The sequence below is a fragment of the Trachymyrmex septentrionalis genome, unplaced genomic scaffold, assembly GCF_001594115.1.
Source record: "Trachymyrmex septentrionalis isolate Tsep2-gDNA-1 unplaced genomic scaffold, Tsep1.0 scaffold42, whole genome shotgun sequence".
NCBI classification, from domain to species: Eukaryota; Metazoa; Arthropoda; class Insecta; order Hymenoptera; family Formicidae; genus Trachymyrmex; species Trachymyrmex septentrionalis.
Genome location: NW_017305590.1, coordinates 93,223 through 110,250, shown reverse-complemented (window position 1 = coordinate 110,250; position 17,028 = coordinate 93,223). Strand labels below are relative to the sequence as shown.

The 17,028-nt window shown below is 33.5% G+C and overlaps 1 protein-coding gene across 2 annotated transcripts; it reads left to right on the top strand.

Annotated features, from left to right (window-relative positions):
- Window positions 1-937: 937 nt before the first annotated feature.
- LOC108751213 (sorting nexin-13-like) lies at window positions 938-7,711 on the top strand. Of its 2 annotated transcripts, XM_018491287.1 has the most exons (11): window positions 938-1,163; window positions 1,540-1,671; window positions 2,995-3,107; window positions 3,229-3,328; window positions 3,404-3,490; window positions 3,587-3,711; window positions 3,848-4,412; window positions 4,638-6,212; window positions 6,544-6,732; window positions 6,821-7,035; window positions 7,223-7,711. In XM_018491287.1, the coding sequence occupies exons 2-11, from the start codon at window positions 1,636-1,638 to the stop codon at window positions 7,551-7,553; spliced, it is 3,336 nt and encodes a 1,111-aa protein (XP_018346789.1). In that variant the 5' UTR covers window positions 938-1,163; window positions 1,540-1,635; the 3' UTR covers window positions 7,554-7,711. The 2 variants fall into 2 exon arrangements, with proteins under 2 accessions (XP_018346789.1, XP_018346790.1); XM_018491288.1 differs by lacking the exon at window positions 1,540-1,671.
- Window positions 7,712-17,028: the final 9,317 nt, after the last annotated feature.

Below are 17,028 nucleotides of genomic sequence, written 5' to 3'. Positions count from 1 at the left end.
TAGATCAGATACTAGTTCCTTTTTATATTTAAATAATTGTAGAATTATATTTTCCATTAAATGTTACATATCACAAGACTCTTTAGCATTTATTTTCAAGTGTCAATTGAATTGAATTGAATTTATTAGGAATAGCGCTACGCATTTTATTGATGCGTTAATTAGTTTTAATGTACAAGTTTAACGTATATATCTTTAGAAATTCATTCAAAGTGTAATATCATACGAAATTGTCTTACGGCTTTTATACTAGATATAAATTAACTTTTATAGTAGATAGTAGATAGCATTAAACTTCATGGAAAAAATTATAAAAAACTTGTCAAATCTTACAAATAATGTCATCACAAAAAGATTTATTTGTTTCAAAATACTATAAAGTTTACAAAAAAATCAGCGAGAGACAAAATTGTTTATTTTCTCCTCGTAAAGTGCTAAGAATTTTTTTCAGAATTTTTTCAGAATTTTTTAAAACTGTATTTTTTTATGTTGGTAAAATAGTTGCCAATAAGAAAATGCAGCACTAAAAAGTTGATGAAAAATTCTGAAAAAATTCTTAGATTTCTATGAAAAGAAAATAAATAATTTTTGTCTCTCACAGTTTTTCTGTTAAGTTGATAGAATTTGGGAAAAAAATTATTAAAGATATACCACTACATACATATTCGGGAATTTTTAATAATATTTTAATAACTTAATAACTACAGCGAAAATTGCAAAATGGTAGAAAACTTTTCAACTCAATTTAGTCCGTTCTATCTACACACAAATCGCGTTTTGTCAAAACTTAACCGTCATACTATATATTTATTATTCTTTCTGGCAGCACTTTGTAGGACATCGACGTTACCGACCCTTTTTAAGCCGCGCAGTCTGTAGTGTACCTCTCTAACCGACAGGGAGCGCTTTATCTGATTGAACAACGCGTCCGCGACGATGGCATTGATGGCAACCACGCAGAATCGTGCGAGATCGAAAGATCATGGTGTCGTCCGACGTATCGTCCAGCGCATTGAGCCGCATCATCAGCAAGAATGTAAATAAAGCGCCGCTTAGCTGACCAGTCCGAGTGTAAGAGGCGTAAGAGCACGTCGCTGCGAGACTCGCAATATGCGCGTAGCCGAATACGCGACGACAACCGGCCCATTGAGCAATCACCAAAGGTGCGTAGAAAGATGACCCGGTCTGTCCCATCGAACCACTCGACCTAGCGACAACACGTCGTCCTGTTGACACCTTTATGTCGCGTCCTGTTCTACGTCATTCGTCCAATGATTTCTGACGCGTCGATCAGGGCCGCTCTACTCCCGGACCACGCACACATGACGGACGCTCGTATTCACGCGCCCACTATTCATAAATATGTGTGTATATATATATATATATTATATATATACACACACACACACACCACACACACATATATATATATATATAATTATATATCGGTATTATGATAGTTGTTTGTATTGTTTTGTATGCGGGTTGGTAGGCACGGGCAGAGGATGTGCGATAATTGTCAGTCATTTCGATTCCTAGGACGAATTGTCGGTTTTGTCAACAACGGTGAAATTTTAGAGCGAATAGATTCTTCTTTGTGGAGAATAAAAGTTCATAAGAAAATAGGTGAAACGAATGGGAGATATGAAGGCAATTCGTTTTTCAAATAAGGTAACAGCAAAAAAAGTGTACTCTTCCTTCCTATGTTGCATAATACTGTTTTGTTCTTAGTATGAAAAATATTTGCTTTACATTTCTGTTGATTTGAAAGTTTACTGATTTCTATTGATTTTCTAATTGACAGTTATGTCTTGAAGAGAGAAAGAGAGAAATATTTACAAAGATTTATATCTTGAGAGTGAATTTTTTAATTTCTTTTTAATTCTTGTATCTCGAGTGTTTTATCTCCAGCACACTTGTAACGATTCATTTAACTATTATATTTCAATCAGTTTCTTATCTTATGTGATAAACCAAGAAAGTGATATCTACAGATTTGTTTGTCAAAGAATTAAATGTTATTATATTTGCTACTCTTGACAAAATTAATACTTACTTTATATTTTGTACCATTTTTTTAAATGTTGCTACAATTATGATTATATTTTTTAGAAAACATGTTTATTTATTTACTTTGAAAAAATTCTTAACTGAAAAATATTTTAATCTTCTAATTTATAAGCATTAAAATGTAGTAAACATTGTTCATAAATTTTTAATTGTTATTAATCAAATTGATGAATAATATTTGATTCAAATAAAAAAAATCGTAGATTAAAGAGATCAAACTAATTAAAACATTTATTCATTAAAAAGCAAAATAACATTTTACTAATTACAGATGAAAAAAAAAAGATATTTATTGAATACTAAATGAAATAAATTAATGGTTAATTAAATTAAAATTATAAAATTATTTATCGTGTTGTGCATAATTAATTTTCAAATATTTTAATACATTTTTGTATGTAGTATATTATATATTAACAAATTTTTATTAACAAACTAATAAGTTAATAATATAATGGTATTATTATTAATTTATGAAATTTTAATTTTTCTTTAGTAAGCCAAGCTTCTGTTTTTTTGTTCAGAACACAAAAATCTTAAGAACAATTCCATTCTATGATAATCTGTTTTTACTGATCACTTATCATTAAGTTGTGTGTCTTTTCCTTTGTTTTTCTCTTTCCTATTCTCCCATTATGACTGAATAGTAGATAAACTCTACTATTTACTAGGCGTGCATGAGTAGGCAAAACTGTGATAATTTACTGCCAGAAGAAATAACAGTTCTTGCGTTATCTATACTGACTTAAGTATACATACTGTACGTAATTATCTCTAGGGATAATTCTCATGTTTCTGCAGAATATCTCTAGAAATATCTTTAGAAATAGTTATGATATATATTCAACATACGGTATAACTGCATAAATTTTGAAATAAAATGTCACCGTTTCATCAGTTGGTAATAAATCGTTATTTTTGCAGATGAACGTTCCATTGTTTGGCGTTCTCGGAGCTGCCGTTACTCTGCTTGCTTACATCTTCGGCATAGGAACAATTATAAAACTTTTAATCTGCTTGCTTACGTTAATTTTAGGGTAAGATAACAATGTCTAATTAAATAATGTATTGTATATAAAATATACAAAATACTTACAAATATTAAATAGTGCAAAATATGCATTAAAAAAAATCATAAAAGAAAATATTTTATTGCAGAACATTGATTTGTATATATAGAACGTATTCACCGAATCTCGACAATGTAATTAAGTCTGAAAGGGAAGATTTAACTAAGAAGACTGAAAAGTTCCGGCAGGTAAATGAAAATTTTAAATTTTTTTACCGTTTATTCGTCACTTGTTACATCACATTCCATATATTATATTTGCAGTATATACTAGATCTGTCTAAGGAGAGGATGACATTTACATTAGATAGAAGAATAACTGGTAGTTGTATCATTGATGAATCCCTGCAAGTACATATTTATAGAACAATATTTATAGAATATTTATAGAAGAATATCGAATTACCTATTAATTTTTAGGTTTAATGTATCTGTTACTACTTTTAGGAAATCTTGGATTTCTTAATTAGAGATTATGTCGAACCATGGTATAGTGTTGTTACGGATGATGAGGAGTTTATCTATTCCGTTCGAGATACTGCCCAAAAAATCGCTATCAATGTAGCAAATCGGTATGTAGAAATATTTTTTATTAATATTTACTAATTTATTTATATAATTTATTTATTTAATATTTATTAAAAAAGTAGTTTATATAATTTGCCATTGATTAAAATTCTATTCTTCTAATATCATTGTGCAAAACAGGGTCAAGAGTGTCGATTGGATACCCTACTTGACTACGCGACTTGTCGACGATGCAGCCTCGCACGTCAGGTTGTACCGACAAGCAAGCGCAAGGATGAAGCAATTACGATCGAACAGAGTCCCGAAAGGTAGTGCCAGCTCAAGCACATCGGGCGGGACGCCGAAGAAGACTCCCACTCATCGACGAAATAAAAGCGAAACCGACGTCTCTTGGTACTCGCAGTCAAAATTTTATATACCTAATTTGTCATCACTTACCGAGCCAATCGAATCATCTGGCGATGAGAAGGAGGACGAATCGCTAGAAAAGATATTCTTTGATCTCGAAGTCCAAATGGAAAATAATCTGATATGCAGAGATCTGGTATGCACAAACGATACCCAGGAATTAGAATTCTTGGGCGAAATATCCGAAATCCTATTGTACCTGGTGCTACCCAAGGCGGATTTCGATTGTTTAACTGTGAGATTCGTCTTAAGGGAATTGTTAGTGAACGTTATAATCAGGCCGTTATTGGATCTTTTCTCCGATCCTGATTACATTAATCAGGCGTGTATATGGCTGGTTAGTATCGATCCTTTGATAACGAATTTTGTAGATATAAATTTGAGCTCTTTTGTTCTTTAATAAGTTAACACAGTTTATTTAATTCGTTTAAAAACTTATTTCTAAATTTATTTAAAAATATATTTATATTTGTATTGTTTATTTCAACGTTTTATTACACACTGTATATAGTACTAATACTTCTATCTAAATTATATGTAAAATATTTCAATTTTTTTTTAGTGTACTAAGGATGGTGGTTTACCAAGTGATATCTTTTTAACAGTAATTAGATTAACGGACAATTTAGACGAATTAATGGCGACGAAAAATATAGTTTATAAAGAAATAGCGCACCTACGATCGAAGGATTCAGGTGGAGATGACGATCTATCCGTGAAGCAGCAACTGAACAGTCTGGTTTACGTGAAGAAAATCCTGGAGACAAGGATCATTGGTATGCAGGAAGGTTTGGAAACAGAAACGGACGGTATTGGCGCACAACCAGAGTGGAACAGATTGCTCATACCGGGCCAGAAGCTAGTTAATTTACCATTAGATGAGTTGTTGAAAAACAATATCGCGCTCAGTTATTTCATCGATTATATGACCTCCATAAATGCAGAAGCGTACCTGTTCTTTTACTTGAATATCTATGGATGGAGAGTCTCAGCCGAGCAACAAATATCGGATATTGAGTTACAGAAGATCCAAAGTACTCAATCTGGTACAGGTATGATCGGCGCTAAACGCAAGAACGCGGATCTAGATAATCTAAAGGAGGCAGCCACGAAAATCTATCAACAATATCTCAGCGATAAAGCGTCGCCCAAGCTGCAACTGGATGACACATTGGTGAAAAGCTTGGTTACAAAAACGAAGATAGAGTCGGTCAAGGAAACCTGGTTCGACGAGTTGCGAAATTGCTGCTACGAGAAACTGCAAAATGAGGACAGATTCCTGCCAGGCTTCAAGAGATCAATGGCTTATGTAAAACTGCTTGCGGAACTGGATCTGCTGAAAGATCCGGTATCCGAAGATGATGCAAAATCCTTGGACAGCATAAGTTTATCCAGCACAAACAACGAATTGGACACTTTGGATGAATTGTCCGAGACGTGCAAAACCGACGACACGAAGCCTGCGGTCGTAAAGGAGGGCGGTACTAAAAAATCGAATTCTTCAACGAGCTTAACAAGCATAGGAGAAGCAAATGAGAGTAAGGAATTTGACGAAGTTGATATAAATACGGGCAATTTGAAAGGCGTGAAAAATACACGTATAGGGTCTACCGCGGAAATTGAACAAATTGGTGAAAAGAAAGATATTTCGTTTTATATGGAAACTAATGCGGAGCAATTCGTCAAGCTGGACGAGAATAATTACGACCAAAACGCGATCAAAAAGTTACAACAAGGCCGCTTTGAGATCACTGCCACGATCATAGAAACTGGTATCGTCAGCGACCGCGGAAAAACATACGGCATATACGCGGTAGCGGTTACGAAGAATTACGATTCGGGCTATAAGGAGAAGTGGCATATCTATAGACGGTACTCCGACTTTTACGATTTGCATCAGAAGATCAAGGAAAAGTATTACGATCTGGCGAAAATACCTTTTCCCGCGAAAAAAGCCTTCCACAATATGGAGCGCACGGTGTTGGAAAGACGAATGTTGATGTTGAACGCATGGTTGTGTCAACTGACGAAACCTGCGATTATGGGTGGTCATATGGGATTGCAGAATCTATTGTTGGCCTTCTTGGAGCAAGGGGATTACGATAAAGGTGTCACTGGTGGACAGATCTCAAGAACGGTAAATTTGTATAATTTACTTATTTATTTATAATATACAGGGTGTTCGATAATGATCACATAACATCTTGTTAACTATTATGAGAATTGTAAAATGATATAAGACTTTTCGACTCAATTTTGTCCACTCTACCTGCCCGAAAAATTAGGCAGTCGTACACATTACAAAACATCCTGTATATGTATAAATTAATTGCATCAAATTTTGGTTAGAAATAAAAAATTAATTTTCTAAAAGTATAAAAAGTTACAAAATAAAATACACTAATCTTTAACAATTTTAAATATTAAAAATAAAAAAAACTAATTGCCCGAATATTTGTTTTATACAGATAGACACTTTAATGAATCCTTTAAAGACATCTATGAAAAGCGTTACACAAGCGGTTAAAACAATGCCGGACAATATGCTAAGTACAGTGGACGGCGTAATGGACAACCTGAGCAAATTTTTCGGCAATCCTAAGAAAACGAGTATATTCTACGAGAATACCAAAGTTAGCGCCGGTCTTGATACAGAGGTACTTTTTTATTTTATACACAATTTTATCGCACCATTCTAAAATATTGAGTCGATCAATTGAATCGTTTAATTCATGTTTTCCACAGACCGATGACAATATCCCGTTGCGAATTATACTTTTGTTAATGGATGAAATTTTCGATCTGAAAGTACGAAATCAATGGCTAAGACGGCGAATTATAACGCTACTGCGCCAAATCATTCGCACGATGTTCGGAGACATAGTAAATAGAAGGATATTGGAATATGTATCGTTTATGACCAGCCCGTCAAAAGTTGCGGGATATTTGCGCTTATTCAAGTAAGTAGATGGTATTAATACCTCAAGCATAAAATTTCGATATACAATTGACATTCATTAACATTAAAAAAAATAATTCTTATATATATTTCATCATTTTAATCGTTCTCGCGATAATTATAATTATTCAATTTTTAAGAAAAAAGTAAGAACAAAGTAAGTTAAGTGAATTAATGACGTTTTGTAGGAATAGTTTCTGGCCGAATGGCGTAAAAGCTGAGAGTAAACCGCCGCGAGACACGGAGATGAAGAACCGAACGCGAGTGGCAGCTAAGATAGCTTTACTTTCGTGTCTCTCGGATGAATTGAAACATATCATAGGCAGCGAAACGACAAGACGCGGTTTGTTAAGAGTGTTCGAATTGTTTCAGCGGCCTGTACTAAACAGAAGATTGTTGTACGTGCTGCTGGAAGGTATCGTTGAGACTCTATTCCCGCAGAACAATTTAGTGACAATTTTCAGGAAACTCTATTCGGTCTCACCGAGGGTGAGAAGTAAAAGTAAAGCAAAGTCCTGATGGAAGAATAAGACAGACTGATGTCCAAATGTAATGGTGTGAAATTTTTTCGATTATGTAGTCGATAAAATTCACGAGTTAAGAATTTCGACTTCATCATCGAACTTAAATAAAATGCATTTCTTGTCTTTGAATAGCTTAGAAATTCACGATATTAAGAAAATACTCGTGAAAAGTGTCCAATAAAAGAAACATATTATATATATATATATATATATATATATATATATGTATGTGTGTGTGTGTGTGTGTGTGTGTGTGTGTGTGTGTGTGCTTTTTAGCCTATTGAGCTCTTTTACATTTCATTTTCTTCACAGAGAAACATTGGAAAATTAATAAAATACTATTTCTTTAGGGTTAAATTCTTGGTTATTTATAGGAAAAATGCTCTTCATTTTTACTCTTTTATTTTTAAAATAGTAGCGATTGTAGCATGTATGTTGATTATAACGTGTACTTAATATGTGTGAGTTTAGTAAATTTTACTAGTGTTCAGCTCTTTATAACTTTTCATTTTATCATTTGTTGTTTCTAAGATAAAATGAAAAATATAAAGCTTAATAGGCTAAGAACTCATCAATCGTTACGCTTATTAAGATATTATTGGATGTTTAGCCTCTTCAAACAGTCCTCTGAGCTGCAGTATGCATATGTATGCCATTGCATTGGACACCCGTCGCGCCTATAGCTTTCGACAGGGAACAAAACGAAAGTCATACGCTTTCATATTTTGACGATTTATACGTTCAACGATGCGCACGTCGGAAAAGTTACATCCTGTTGATTTTTCCTCATTAATTAATCGACGTCGAAAACTTTTTAGAATCTTTCCAATGGGACAGAAATATGTCCCATGTGTTAAGCTTTTTGAAAGGGGATTTGCAACATAAAAAATTGTAAACATAAAAAATAAGATAAAGGATAAAAGATGAGGATAAAAGATAAGATAATACTCTCTAGAGTTTAGGAAAAATATAAATTACATTGGAATACTAAAAAACTAAGTATTAAAAGCAAGTTTAAGCTTGCTTACTTAAGTGACTTCTAGATGATAATTAGCATTATATATTATTATTAGGAATGCACCGGATATCCGAAAAATATCCGGCACTTTTTTACTATCCGACCAGATAATCAGATATTATCAGTAACTGAGAATATATCCGGAAAATATCTGATATCCGACTCGAAAAATTGCCTTCCCGGATATCCAATCGGACATCGGATATCCGATAATTTTACGGTTCGGTGCATCCCTGATTATTATTGATCGTTTGGAGGTTATATTGAGCTTCCAAATTGTTTGGACTTATTTAAAAAGGACATCAATAATATAAAATAATTGTACAACAAAATATTGAGTATCTAGAGTATCGCTTTACGACTTAGCTTCTTTATATTCTCTTGTTAGACCATTTATAAGTAGATTGTTTCTTACGTAATGTGTATAATAACGATAAGACTTTTTCTTATCCCTGTTAAACGCTTCTTATCCCTGTTAAAATAAAGTTTTCCTATTTCCTCAAAATAAATTCTACTCAACGAGAATAACTGGCTAGAGAGACAGACAGTGTAAAACTTTTCCAGACGTGTGCAACTATTCTAAGTGATCTAGTGGCCAAAAAGTACGATATATGAATTTCAATTGTACGTCTAACCGGGTTTACAGCTTGGGCTGCTACTCTCGTCGTGTTAATGTAGAGTATCATAGAAAGAAACTCACGAATTCCTTGTGATTACCTCGTAGGGAAATGCAATAAGGTCCATGGAAACATTCCACTTACATTTTAAGTTACACTGGCTAGTAAGTTAATTATCCTTTTTACAACGTTCTCAAAACTACAACGTATTAGGTAGACGTAAAAGAAACACTGTACACATCATCATTTACTTAAGTTCTAGACGATGCGAAGTGACGCGAAAAATATTATTAATTTAGTCGTATAATTTACCGTCGATATTATTACTTAATTCTTTATGTTGGACTACACTGAACACAAGTTTATCTGTGCCATCCAATTGAGCAATATGTGTTTATTTACATATTAGTGAAAAATTCTTAACAGTAATCTTGATGGCGCCTTTCAGACATTTTTGCAAATTTTTTGAAGATTTCACTCCCTTCATTAAAGATGCGAAATACAATTGTATAAAATTATTGTACATTACTCATACATCTGTATAAAGTTATTTCTATCTCATGTTAAACGCCATACACTTACCACGTTTACTTATTAAAGGAACTATTTATAATTTGGGCAGTTCCTGGTTTCACTTCTAAACGCATCCCTGTATGCCAAAAGTATGCATCTATTTTTGTAGTTAAATACGTTCTTGATACCTAGATATGCGTAAAATTGCCGATGATTTTAACATAATTTCTTTTCTTTTATCACATAGATTATTGTATTTTTATATTAATTATATATATATGTATTGTACAACGAAATTATGTTCTATCGTGAATTAGGAAAATTTGTTTTTAAAAAATCATTGATAAAATTAATTTACTGATATTAAAAATTACTTTTGAAAAGCAACGAAAATTAAAAAGAGACTTACATTAAAAAATATATATCTATTGCACTGAATCCCTCAATTTATTTGGCTCAAATTAGAGCAATCATTAAACTATAGTCTTATATACCGATACTGTGATAAGTCGGAGTTAATAGCATTTTTCACTGGCAGAGCTGATGTGCACTCAACGCACTTCAAACCTATTGTACACAAATCAACGTAAAGATGTATGTTCAATAAAAATATACAAATTAAACCGCGAAATCCTCAATGCATTTTACTGTGCTATTTGATAAAATATACATTAAGTATTTTATTAATTGAAGTATCTCATTTTTACATTTAGATTAGATTAATGTACAATAGCTTTAATATGCACTGAGTGCGCACTAGCCAGTGAAAAACGCCATAAACGAATGTTTCTGATTTCGAGCTTAGTTAAGCACAGACTCGGCCACCGATTCAAACGGGCTCGATTGTTCGTTCATCAAACGCAAGCTGGTCCTCGCTTTGTCGTCGACTAAGAAGCAAAGAATGGAATGAGGGTGTTCCAAAACAAAAGAAGTTTATTGAGCTCGGCCGTAGAAGCACGCGGGAACGGGATGATCGTCGCCACGAAGACGCGGGAGGCAGAAAGGGATGTTCGCGAAAAAAAGACCGACCGAGGGGGGCGATCGGTGGTACCTCCACAGAGAACCCCCATCGTACTTTGTACTGCTTCTCTTTTAACTAGAACTTGATAAGCCAGCGTGGTTTTTCAACGTCACGCGCGGAAATGGAAATCAAAGGGGGGTCTTTCCCATTAATAATCTCTTGCTATCAAAAATATCGTAACTAAAACTAACTTTTTGAGGAAACAATGAGATAGAATTGTTCCCTAATCACTCGTACAATAATTTCCCATGCAATTCTTTTATTTACGCCGAAGCAAAAAAAAGTTAAATATATCGATACAAAACTGGTCAGACTCGAAATAATCTTCGAGATTTGCATTTCCAAATTTCTGCGCACATCTCTGTCGGGGACATTTTAATGGCGCGCAAAATAGTATCGCAGAGGGGGTTGAAAAAGTGATGAAGCGTCAGAGATACATGGGGAGGGGAGGTATAAGCGTCGAGGGCTTCGTAAGCAATGTAACGAGGAGGGATACGCGGAGAAGAGGACGAGGGTAGTAAATGAGAGAGAGAGAGAGAGAGAGAGAGAGAGAAAGAATAAGGGAGCAAGGGCGCAAAAGGAAAGCGAGAATACGGACTATTGTGCGAAAAGAATCAGGTACCACGTATGTGTTTTCAGAAGGGGGTTCGTCCGTGGCGCGACGCGGCCCCCGGGCTCTCAGAAAGAAAGAGAGAGACGGGGAACGGAAAGAGAGAGAGAGAGAAAGAGGCGGGAAAGGGGAAGGTAGCGGAGTATACGTGAACGGCTACCGAACGGCCCTCGCTTGCTCCAACGAAAGAAAATCGATATGCATGATTCACGCACGCGAGAGCGTGCCGTAGAGGGTTGGGAGAGGGGCAAGCGAGATGCTTTTGCTAGGGGAGCAGAAGGACGGAAAGAGAGAGGGGCCGAAAGAAAGTCGGAGAGAGAGAATGACAGGGGAGAGATCAGGAGGGGGACACGGGCCACGCTCTTCGTCGCAGCGCCACTTCTCTCTCTTCCCTCGGCCGCCTCGTGTTTCTCGAAACGAAATGGGGGACGTGCCTCTCTGGGTGTACGACAGTAGTACGCACACCGTGTCCCGACACACGCCTATAATTCTATACACGAGCGTTCGCGCGCGTGTTCCCGCGCGTGACGGGGAGGGGTATACCCCGCGATGCTACCCCCTCGGTCACTCGATCAGTCGTGTCCGAGATACGCGCGTTGTCACGTTGAACGTCGTACCGCGTCGTACCGCGTCGCGTCGCGTCGCGTCGCCGCGCCGCGCCGCGTGCCTCGTAGCGACGCACCACTTCCGGTTAACCGAGTTTTCACCCCCTCCCAAGTGGGGGAAACCGTTGTAATTCCGCGGTGAAGTTGCCGTCACGCGAAAACGTGCGTTCTACGCAGCAAATTGTCGCGTCTCTTCGAGAGATCTCTTCGATAGTTGCGTCATCAATTTCAATTTGTATAAACTATCTCTTCGTATTTTCGGAATTGTAGAGTGTGTTTTTCAAATGGAGTAGAAACTTCAGTACGTATAGTGAGGAATTCTTTAATCGGGACGCGCAACGTCTCGAAAGTACGTGAAAAATCTAAAATGTCTAGGAACGCTTGACAAATTAAGAATACCTTTGAAATACCACTGCGTCATTCTTTTTATAGTTTTTATTGATTATCTCGCACGTGTGATTTTTTATTTTTTTATATTAATTATTTGATAATTTAATCTTGAATTGAAACAAAATACATTTATTTTTTGCGTTTTACTTATTTATTCAAGTTAATTTCGTATCACTTAAAATTGACGACGTTTTGATCTTAAACAATAATTGGATAACTCTTAAAATTTATCAAAATTGTCTATTTTACATCAATTTTCAAATAATCAGAAAAGTTATTTTTCTTATGTATTTTTCATTTTTTTATGTTAAATATATCACACGTAATTGTTAGAAAATACTTGTTTTCTGGGAAAGCTTTGCGCAAAGCTGAAACTTTCGATTGATCGAAACTTTGTGCAACGACTTAATGCATTTTTGTCCAGTCATCAGGTCTTCGTGATTAGAGTGAATTTGGAACGAAGGCTCGTTGGAACTGCGACGAAACAATTTGGAGAACAATGTACCCGCCGCCAACGCGGCTGCGCGCTTTCCCGCCACGAGGTCTAGTAAGGGTGTAAGAATGAATGGAATGGGAGGGTGAATCAGCCCGCGTATGTCGATCGCGTTGCGAAACACGCGTCGCTTTCAATTAGAATGGTTAGCCCTGATTTTTGGATGTTTTCGCGCCATGAGATCGTAATAACGTGCTTTCTCTTGTTAAATAAAGCAAAAATTGTGAATAGTTTTTAGAAATTATTAAAAAATTGATTAATAACGAATTCGATTAGCCACACTAGTGCGCACTAATGCATGTTAAAGCATTTGTACATTTATTTAATCCGAGTGTAAAAGTAAAATGCAAATATTTCGAATTATAAAATATGTATTTTACTTAACAGCACAATAAAATATATTGAATATTTTATACAATTTCATCCATTTTTAGAATTATACATTTTTAGAGAGGAATATAACAGCACAAAATGAAATATATTGAATATTTTACAATTTCATCTATTTTTATATTTATATTAAATATCTTTAATGTCAACTTGTATACAACTGTTTTAATATGTACTGTGTATATATGCACTGAGTGCGTCCGATCGAATTCGCTATAAGTTAAACGACATTAAACAGAAACAAATCGACGACATTAAACAGAGAGAACTTTCATATAAAAATATTTAAATCGAATATTTTTAAATCAAAGTTGATCTTATGTCCACACTGAGAAAAATTTCTATTCAAAATAAACGAATGATTAGAAAATTCTAATCATATCAATCACAATTCTGGTTATATATCTCAACTAAATTATATATAATAGATTCAGTCAGAATTATATTTTTTATTTATCTAGTTTAACCAGAATTCTAATAAATACAACTGGACTTTTTTTCCAGTGCGTTTTTATTGGTGTAGATTAACTTTAATCTCGGTTTAACCTACTTTTTATGATCTTTCTAATTCTAAAAATTAGATCTTCATCTGTTTTGATACAAAGATAAAAAGTAAGTTAAACCAAGATCAAAGTTAATCTACATTGGTAAAAATAGACATTAATCGTTTTAATGATTCTTCGAATTAATAAAAATAGATGCCTAACAAATATTGGTAAATTTAAAAAATAATTTCAAGACTCTCTCGACGACTTCGAAATTGAATATTGATAATGTTTATATCGTGACGATTTAAAAATTACAGCGATCTATGCAAGAATTCATACTCATTGCCGTTTACGGGATAACCCTTCGATTGTGGAAGGGCGATCGATTTGGAGGATTTGCGCAATCGTGCTCTCTTGAACCCTATACAGCGTGAGTTATAGGCGTTGTAATAGGATTACGTAAGGGACGCGTGCAGATCGATTATGTGTAAACAGCGAACTCTTTTCCACTCGGAGGATCAGTATGACTCAGAAAGCACGATGACGTTGTGTATATGAGAAAAAAAAAAGCGTATGCACCGCGTGGAATCTGCATGACGCATCCTAGATGCTCGCGAAAGTGCGTCTATTCTACTTTCTTTCACACATAAATACTTTCATCCATCTACAGTCGGCTTCTCGGCGAAATCTTCTTATAAACAAAACGACTGTAAACAAAAAATAGTTCGTTCTTCATTTTGTCCTAACTGATAGTTTTCCTTCAGAAATTAGTCGTAATCGTCACAGAAATATGTTTATTTAACACTAACAATACCGATATTTCTTGTCAAAAGAAGCAAACAAATAAATTACTTTATGAAAATAAAAAAGTAATAACAAACCAAATATTTCATCAGTATGAAGAATATAATTATTGATATGTTAAAATCTTCAGAATCTTGCATTTTAAGAAATATAATATTAATCCAAATCTTCTAAAAAAGATAGATATAAGAAATCTAATATTAATCTAAAAGATAGATCAATAATGATTGCTCGATACTTCTAGTAAGAAATTAAAAAATGATAAAAGAAAATAATATCGTCTTTTTTTTATTTGGACAGATAATCTATACATAAAGACATTTAAATAATAATAAATAATCATAATAATTCATAATTTGATGAAGATAGTAAAAAGAAGGAAAAAGAAATCGAAGCATATTATTATCGATTCATATTGTGTGTTTAGTTCGAAGGATCAAAGATTATAGTTTATTTGTCGAGGAGTTGTGGAATAGTAATTCGCGCTATAGGAGATATTTGTAACAGGATGACTCGCCCGAATGAAACGATGTGATGTTCGTGCAGGAGGCGGCTCCGGGGATTTCGATGCAAGGCGCACGGCGTCGCGTCGCGAATCAACACGACGCATGATGTTTGACTTGTGTCGCGTCTGTCAGTATCCTTTTCCTCTCTGTCATCCTATTTTTATCTTATAGCGTTTTTCATTGGCAGAACTAATGCACACTCAGTGCACATTAGCTGTTGTACACTAGTCTAATCTAAATGTAAAAGTGAGATATCTCAATTGATAAAATGCCCAATGTGTATCTTATCAAATAGCACAATAATTTTATTTGTTTCTATATTTTTATTAAACGTACATCTTTATAAAAACAATAGAAAAGAGCAAGTAAGAGTCGATTTGACAAATATTAAGTATGAAGAATTATTAATACGTTACTAAACAATCGATTATCAAATTATTTGCGAATAATTTCCTTTCTCTGTGAAGCATTCATCTGGTCGTTACATCTATTGCAATACTTTCCGTCACGAATACTATAATATTTTTCCGTTTTGGTAACTAATTTACGACATATTATGATATTATCTTGAAGACGACTCAATCTAAGAGCCGAAACATGTAATATCCAGTTTTTTAGCGTTTATAATGTATTTACACGAAATTTAGTAATGTATTAATAATTTTTCATATTTAATATTTGTTAAATCGACTCTTATTTGCCCAGCAAACGAGAATGGATTGAAATGGATTAAAATGGATTCAGATTTTCAGAAATACGGATTCAGGAATATTAAAATAAATCTTTTTCAATCTTGAATGCATTTTTATTTATTTATAGGAATGGCATGGAGTATATTTCTATATGCTTTTTAATCTAAAAATAATATTATAGTATTTTGTGTGCATTGTGAATATTGCTAAATTCAAAATTCTGAATAGAAAATGCAATTTTTTAATCCAATTGAATAAAAAAAGTTTTTCTTTTAAAATAGGCCATGAGAATACTATTTAATTCAAAATTGTGAATAGAAAATCCATTGTTTCATTTAAAAATGCATCATGAATGCTATTTTATTCAGAATTATCAATAAGAAATTTTTCGTTTTGATTCAACTGAGTAATTAAAAAAAAGTTGTACAGTAAAAATATATCATGAATTCTACTTCATTTAATAGTTAAAAGAAATATAAAAAGAGCTATGCAAATATGAACAATAAATGTTACATATATAAATTCCTTATTTTTAATTAATAAATTAATCACTTTTATGTATATTTTATGTATATTAATACGTTTCCTTTATTATACAGCTAGAGTATATATTTTGTATAAAAGTTTTAAAATAATAATTATAGAATTTCATGTAATTACTACTTTAATTTATTTAATTTTAATTTATTTAAACTTTTACATGTATAAAAATTTGTTTTATGTAAAATTCAATTCATTGTTATTTTATGGATTTAAAATACGGATTCGAATGGATTGAAAATTTCCAATCCATTTTCAATCTATTTTCGTTTGCTGGGAGCCCTTTTCTATCGTTTTATTGTTTTTGAAATTAGAAGTCCTTTATTGTTTTTATAAGATTTGTACATTTTTATGTCGATTTGTGTAACGACTTTAAAGTGCACTGAGCATTAATTCTGTTGAAAAATACTACTATATTCCTACGATATTTCTGTAGTACAATATATTCGAAATATCCCAATTAACACCAATTAAACGTAATACAACATCTGTATAATTTCGCACTCAATAATGTCTATAAATGTAATATAATAAATATATTATGTTACATAATAGTTGAATGTAAAATTATAACATATAGATGTTATGTTACTTTCAAGTTGATGTCGACTGGAATAATTTACATTTTGTGTTTCTACTCAATTCTTATCTACAATACATCTGTAGTACTGTGTCTTTTTTAGATCAACTCTGCAATCTTATTGACTTACGAAATCTTAAAATCAATATTCGCACGTTCCATCGTTATATTAGGCACACTATCACCGTCCGCTTTATCCACAA

What these genes read in the sequence shown, in the direction of transcription:
- LOC108751213 (XM_018491287.1), top strand. Translation starts at nt 1,636, where the DNA reads ATGGGAGATATGAAGGCAATTCGTTTTTCAAATAAG. An exon ending in TTGCTTACGTTAATTTTAGG is followed by an intron (nt 3,108 to 3,228) that starts GTAAGATAACAA and finishes ATTTTATTGCAG; the next exon opens with AACATTGATTTGTATATATA. An exon ending in GCGCCGGTCTTGATACAGAG is followed by an intron (nt 6,733 to 6,820) that starts GTACTTTTTTAT and finishes TGTTTTCCACAG; the next exon opens with ACCGATGACAATATCCCGTT.